The sequence below is a fragment of the Sinocyclocheilus grahami genome, unplaced genomic scaffold (genome assembly GCF_001515645.1).
Source record: "Sinocyclocheilus grahami isolate Dianchi unplaced genomic scaffold, SAMN03320097.WGS_v1.1 scaffold351.1, whole genome shotgun sequence".
Classification (NCBI taxonomy): domain Eukaryota; kingdom Metazoa; phylum Chordata; class Actinopteri; order Cypriniformes; family Cyprinidae; genus Sinocyclocheilus; species Sinocyclocheilus grahami.
Window position 1 is genome coordinate 302275 of NW_015505530.1, and position 7639 is coordinate 309913.

Below are 7639 nucleotides of genomic sequence, written 5' to 3' on the forward strand. Positions count from 1 at the left end.
ATGCAAGTGTTACTTTAAAGCAGCGATTCACAACCTTTTTGACTACAAGGCCCACTGTTTACAACAATATTGAAAGATTAAAATAAGAAATTCCAGTATTTATAATTAAAATGAACTCAAATGTTAGAATTCTAGATGTTTGGAGATGAACAAAAAATATATATATTTTTTTTAGATTATTAGTTGTTTTGTTTTATTTTACATCATTTATTTTAAATCAAGTCATCTTGAGGCCCCCTTGGAAGTTTGGGGAAAAAAACCTTAATGGGCATCACTGTATGATGGCCCCTGGTTGAGAGACACTTCAAAGTGCATAATAATCATATTTTTTTCTTCTAAAAGCCTTTGAAAAGTTGAATTTGTTTCTGAATTTGTTTAGTAGTACTTTTTCCCCTCAACATTCTTTTCTATGTGTCTTGAACAGGTGTATTCAGGTGGAAGATTAAGGAGGAAGACCAGTGTAATGAGGTGGGGTGTATCAGGAAGCTACAAACCTCATTCCACAGAGTCAAGGAAGCACAAACCATTAGACAACACTGTCTTTCAGAAACCAGACAATACCCTTTTCATCAATGAACAACGTGTGTGTGCTGTGTGTGTGCACATATTTGCTGACAGTCGGGCACACCTCTGCAGGTAAATTGCATTTTGTTTTTTTTATTTTGCCATCCCGTTGGCAGCTGCTGTTATTCAGGTGTCTGTCCGTTATTGCAACATTTGGTACTATTCAGATGAAAAACATTACACAAAAAAATCCTTCTATATTGGCAGGTGATACTTGTTTATTTTCTTAATACTTGCACTCTTATGAGATTTCCTTCAGTCAACAAACTGACACTGTTGTGGTTCTCAAGTGCCTCTGCAAATGCAAGCAAAAGTCCAGGTTATATCTTTATGAGAACTTGTGGACTCCACAGATGGTCTACATTTACTCAGAATAACGTCTTCAACACTCTGAGGACAGTCCACAGTGCATTCTTGCCCTTGAGATTCATTCAATGTAAAGTCTTTGCACATTTGTATAAAAGCCACAACACATGCAGACACAAAGGAGTGAATTAGTTCTAATCATAAAGTTGTCATCAGCGGATTTGGAATGTTCTGGGTTGCCGTGGGCAATAAGTGTGAACCTTCACTCAATTAGACAGATTACATTCCATCTGTGGCTAACAGATTATCTAAACAAATTCTGCAGGTGAAATAATTTAATTAAACACACACACACATTTACTTAGCTATCTAAATAGGGAGATACAATAGACTTCTATTGTTTTAATATTTAGCTCATTTTCACATTTAGCTCACTTTTAATTCAATTTTGCCCCCAAACTATAGCTAAATATGCATATACACACATTTTGTAAATTTATATTAAACCAAGTTAATTATAATTACTTGACTACCCCTACCCCTTGAAGGATTTACTTTGAATTTATTTATTTATTTGTGTTTGTTTATTTATTTTACTTTTCCCAATGAGAAAATCTTTAAATATAAAATAATTGACATTTTGCCAAATTTAGCTCCTTTTTATAGCTTTCATTTTTACTTTTGTGTGTGTGTGTGTGTGTGTGTGTGTTCCAGTTGAGGACATTCTTGAATGGTTGAATGTTTAGCCTATTTTTTTTTGGTGACAAATTTGTCCAGAAACTAGCTAACTATATACACAGAGACTTTCTCTCAAGAAATATTGGTTCACAAGGTGCACTAGCATCAGCCCCAACCCAGAGTTTAGGGATTCAGTCAGGTCACTGTATATTGAAACCCCAGGTGTGAGATTTCACACAAGCACAAACATTCAACAACAACACTTGAAGATTTTATGTATCACCCTATGCCTACGTTAAAGTCAATACATTGCCTGTTTGCCGCTGTCCAGCCCCAGTCTACCCCATATCACATGTATTGTGCTTTCTTCCATCTTTAGCCCACTATCTGCCCCCATGCTAACACATAAGCCACTATCTGCCCCGGGCTGAGTGTTTCTGTAAAACTATTATTGGCGAGGGGCTGTTTCATTTTGATGTGGGTAATTTAACAAGAGTCCCATAAACGTCTGCATTTTTCTTTCAGAGTGCTGTAGTTTTGTCTCTCATTTCTTTAACAAGCTGGAAAACACTTCAAGAGGAATCAGACTCCAACACATGCAAACCAGCTGCAACAGCTCAACACAAATGATCAACAACAGGATTTGAGCGTGTTGGACCCTTTACTGAACAGAATAAAGATTTTCTGTTTAAAAAAAATAATCCTTTCTATTGATTTGGAAATTGGATAAATATTTGCTCAATTAAATGCAATTTGGGCAAGTTAGTGCAACTGATATGTGTGTAATTATTGTAATCTGAGAATGTTCCTGTAATTATGCAATTCATTTGATGCCAGTTTTGGAACAGGCAGAGAATATTCTGTGAACACTGCTCTTGCACCTCTAATGAAAATGAATGCTGCTTTATTCCCATCAAAGTATTTGCCTGCATGAGGTTTTAATGAATAATCAATAGATTGACAGTGTCTTGGGAATGAACTTCAAAATGACAATCCAAAAATTTTAATTCTATGCTATTTACTCATGTCCTGCCAAACTGTGAGCATAAAACCCATTGGAAATAGAAGCTTTCAGGCTTCAAAAAGCCATATGCTTTGTTACCCAAATCATTTTTAATTTAACATAATACATTTTTCCTTTCCAGTGAGCTGCTAAATTCAAGTGTTTTGATCTTCTGATGTTTAATCAAAAAGACATACAGTAACTGGACCTTTCAGCTTAAACTTTGCCCCTTCAAGCTCATTTGCCTCCATTTCTGAGTGCAACGCCCAAATCCAATCAACAATCGATGCCTATAGAACCAAGTCCATTCCAACATTTTTTCTTTTCTGATAATACGTTACCACTCGAAAATACATCACAATATGAAAGAAAAGATCTGTTGCTCCTTGCATTTCATGATGGCTTTAACTACTGCAACATTGATATGAATCCAAATCAAGAATCTTATGCAGACTGAAAACAGAGTAGCCTACTACAAGATTCAAATTTTGCTACAGCTAACCATTGTTCAACACACATCACATTACATGAGGTATATTTAGGAAACATTTAGTTTAAAATAAAAATGCAGGAAAATCAGTCCTGTCGAGTGAATGAATTTGCCTCCTTTGGACACAGACACACACACACACAAAGCTTTATCATAAGAGGTGGGCATGAGACCCTTGGCCTGCAGTGGTCTCTTTGGGATGGCGTTTTTCGGTGGTGTTCACGGACACTCACCTCGCCTTCATTCTGGCTCCCAAACGTGTTTTTCTAACCTTTGGTGTGTTTATGACTCACCCCTGAGCCGAGATGTGTGTGGTTCATTTGTTTCACTCCCCTTGTTTTCACTGGCCTCCAGCCCTGCTGTTATTCACAGGCACCCTAATCACCAGCGGGGAATATGCTTTATAATCACAGACCACATGTTCTCAGAGGCTGGGGGAAGGAGGGTCTCTTGGGCAGAATTAAATAAATAAATATATAAATAACTTTTTTTTTAAATGCCTCCGTATGTGGTATCCACACATCTGTTTTCATTTAATGTTATGGAACCATTTTCAATGATCAAATCAATTACATACATTCTTACACATTCCTCGGCCAAGATATTTTCGGCTGCAGTCGAGTTAACACACATCAAACATCAGTTCTGCTCTGATTCTGATGAACACCCGATACGTCAGCTGCACCTGAATGGATGGTGAGATCCATTCCTCTACGCCTGCAGTGTTTGTAATTAGTTAAAGCTGTGTAACGCACAGCCAGAGGAAAAGTCTGATTCTTTGACTTTTAGGGGAATGATAGAGCATTTTAAAGACACTAATCATATTGTGGCAGAACATATACTAATGTAACAGTGAGAAAATCTCAAAATGAGGTGGAAGATAAACCAATGGCATGATTCTTTTGCTTTGACAGCTGCTAAAATATCGTCAAATCAGACCCACTGAGTGCTTCTCCTAATTCCTGTGTTCAATAATCTGATCTGTGTTTGTGGAAGCAGTTATGCTTTAGAAATGACAAAACCTATTAGTAAAATGAAGTCTGAAATCTGTGGCCCCTTTCTTCAAATATTGCTGTTGAGACAAAATGCAATGCCATCAAGTTAGCATTAAAGTTGATCAAATGTGACAGCAAAGACCATTATAATGTTACCAAATAGTTTTATTGTAAATAAATGCTGTTCTTTTGAAATTTCTATTTAAAAAAAAAATTGTATCACATTCTCCACAAGAATACAAATTCAGTTTTATTTTTATTTTTTAAATACAATTAATTACACTGACTCTAAACGTTTGAAGGTAGTTTAAGTATACAGATACTGTTGTTCATCTTTCACTCAGGTGTGCAGTAAAACTATTCCAAAGGTGGGCTCGATCTGTCAGGTACTGGTGCAGTTGCCACATGTATTCCAGATGTTTCACTCTGACAGCTTCATGGACCAGGATGCCAGGTAACAGATGCCTGCTGTTTTTCATTCTGAACACTAGAGATCAGCAGCGTTCAGTCTGCACAGAGGAACCTCTGAGAGAAAATATAGTTATGACTATGAAATAATTTGAGTAACTGATTTCAGACTGTTATTTTACTGAAACTCATATTGGAAAGTGAGCAAGATGCTGCCATTATTTGTGGGCTGAAAGCAATGAATATCATTCATACTGAATTTCATTAATTACACTGACTCTAAACGTTTGAAGGTAGTTTAAGTATACAGATACTGTTGTTCATCTTTCACTCAGGTGTGCAGTAAAACTATTCCAAAGGTGGGCTCAATCTGTCAGGTACTGGTGCAGTTGCCACATGTATTCCAGATGTTTCACTCTGACAGCTTCATGGACCAGGATGCCAGGTAACAGATGCCTGCTGTTTTTCATTCTGAACACTAGAGATCAGCAGCGTTCAGTCTGCACAGAGGAACCGCTGAGAGAAAATATAGTTATGACTATGAAATAATTTGAGTAACTGATTTCAGACTGTTATTTTACTGAAACTCATATTGGAAAGTGAGCAAGATGCTGCCATTATTTGTGGGCTGAAAGCAATGAATATCATTCATACTGAATTTCCATGACTACTGCATTTACAAAATGTGATATTTTGAAAGAACTGTATTCAGATGACAGCATATGGTCAACCTATAATGTTTAATAATTATTTGCAAGTATTTAAACAGTATTATCCTTTAGGTTCCAGTTCTTTGTGGAAAAGATCCTGCCCCAGTACAGAGACTCTGTCATGTCCCACACTTTCATCTATGTGCCATCGTATTTTGATTTTGTTCGTCTGCGGAACTACCTGAAGAAGGAAGATGTCAGTTTCGCTAGTGTCAGCGAGTACTCACAGAGATCAGAGGTGTCTCGAGCACGACATTACTTCCAGAAAGGAGAAAAACAGTTTATGCTTTTCTCTGAGAGATTCCACTTCTACAAGAGGTATGGGTTCTATAAGCGTATTATCATTTGCATATTTCATATACACTACTGTTCAAAAGTTTGTGTTAGATTGTTTTTAAGGAATTAATGCTTTTGTTCAGCAAGGATGCATTAAATTGATCAGAAGTAACAGTAAAGACATTTATAACAAAAAATAATACTGAAGGATCGTGTGACACTGAAGACAGGAGTAATGGCTGCTGAAAATTCAGCTCTGCCTTCACAGGAATAAATTAAATTAAGTACAATTAAAAGTATATTAAAACAGAAAACTTATTTTAAATTAAAATAATATTTCAAAATATTAGTTTTTACTAAATTTTTTATCAAATAAGTGCAGCCTTGGTGAGCAGAAGAGACTTTTTTCAAAAGCATCAAATAAATCTTACTGACCCCAAGGTTTTCAACTACTATGTAACTCATTAAAAAATTATGCAGGCCAATATAAAAAAAAAAAAAACCGTTTTTATTATATTCCATTTTTTTTCAGTTTATTTTTAATTTTAATTTTTACATGTTATTAATTCTCTTTTCTCTTAGATACACTATCAAGGGCATCCATAACCTGATATTCTACGGGTTGCCTACATATGCTCACTTCTACAGTGAAGTGTGTAATATGCTTCAGGCTGGTGTCAGAGAGGGTGGTGCTTCTGTCAGCTTCACCTGCACAGCCCTGTACTCCCGATATGACATGCATCGTCTGACTGCTATCACTGGGGTCGACCGTGCCGCTCAGATGCTCCAGTCTAAAAAAACAGTGCACCTTTTCATCACAGGGGAGGAGAAAAACACATGAACGGGTACTGTGAAAAGCACATGTGACATTTTCAACCTCTCAGACAAAGAAAGTAATCCGTGTTTATGATAATGGACACTTCTTCAGATATACAACTCAAGTCTTCTTCAAATAAAATTCAGTCATTTGACTAAATGTAATGTTCTTGTTCGCATGTCTTTTTGTTCTTTTTTTAATATAAAGTCTTCTTTCACTGAAGTCACATCCCATATCTTTGTCTCCAATGTGTTTTTTTTTTTATAATTACTTTCAAAAGGTTTACAGAGCTCAACAATAAGGATGAGAAATTCTGACCAGCTGAAGTGTCACCTGTCTTGTCAGAAAAGTGTTACAATGTCACTATATCTTACATTGATTGTAACATCCATTAACTAAACTTTTCGTTTATTGAATGTTGTTGTAAATTGTGTTGAGCAACTAATGCTGATATGTGCTCTTCAAAAGAATTTAGGATTAAATCTCCTTTAAAGTTAATGCTAAATTATGGGAAAAATTTAAATAGTTAAAACCGTTAAATACCAAATATCACCAAAGAAAAAAGCTAGTGTTGACGGATATGTTGCCAACAAATTAAGCAGCAATATTACATTATAAAGTATTTAATAAGGTTTCAAACTGTATGCAATACCATTTTTATGAATTTATAGCTGTTGTGGAGTTACATTAAAACTTTAAAAAAAGGTTTGATGTAAAATCTGAACAAAGGTTTGGGGTCAGTAAGTTACTGATACTAGCTGCTGGTTATTATAAATTGTAGTAATATTTCACAATATTACTGTATTTTTGATCAAACAAATGCTTTACTTTAAAATTTAACACTATTGTCATTTTTTTTGTTAATTATGAAAACAAATATTTATTGTAGTTGTGGGGCCACTAAAATAAAAATCTGAACTACTGGTCAGCAGAAAAAATGAGCTGCCTTTACGGTTCAGTGTAGTAAACACACAGTTGCAGTTAAGCTCATTTTGAAAGTGTTGTGCAAATTAGACGAATTTGAGTAATTTAGTAATCACTGCTTTTTATTGTGGCTTGTTAAATTACATGAGCAAGAGTTCACCTCTAATGATCATCACGCTGGAAACGACTGATTCATCTAATGACCTCCCAATGTGACAGTTCTGTATGAAGTGGAACATTTGACAATTTGGTTTTAAAGTCACATTGTCTCTCAAACTCACCGGTGATCAGATGCACTCTTGTTTTTTGCTTTCTTTTTTCTTTGCTCGGTCAGGTGGAAAATGGAGCAGATGTTTCACACACACGCACTCTCTCTTTCATAGATGTGCACTCTGTTTCTCTGTAGCTGGCACACGTATACACTCACATGTCATAAATAATGAAAGAAATGAGTGTGTGAGTTGTTTG

General features: G+C 35.7%; 1 protein-coding gene across 2 annotated transcripts; it reads left to right on the plus strand.

Moving 5' to 3' along the window:
• Positions 1-4367: 4367 nt before the first annotated feature.
• LOC107548612 (digestive organ expansion factor-like) lies at positions 4368-6501 on the plus strand. Of its 2 annotated transcripts, none has more exons than XM_016229367.1 (3): positions 4368-4490; positions 5227-5472; positions 6013-6501. In XM_016229367.1, exons 1-3 carry the CDS (start codon positions 4453-4455, stop codon positions 6269-6271), a joined length of 543 nt encoding a protein of 180 aa, XP_016084853.1. In that variant the 5' UTR covers positions 4368-4452; the 3' UTR covers positions 6272-6501. The 2 variants fall into 2 exon arrangements, with proteins under 2 accessions (XP_016084853.1, XP_016084852.1); XM_016229366.1 differs by lacking the exon at positions 4368-4490 and adding an exon at positions 4752-4889 and having other exon boundaries at positions 6013-6500.
• The last annotated feature ends 1138 nt before the right edge of the window (positions 6502-7639 follow it).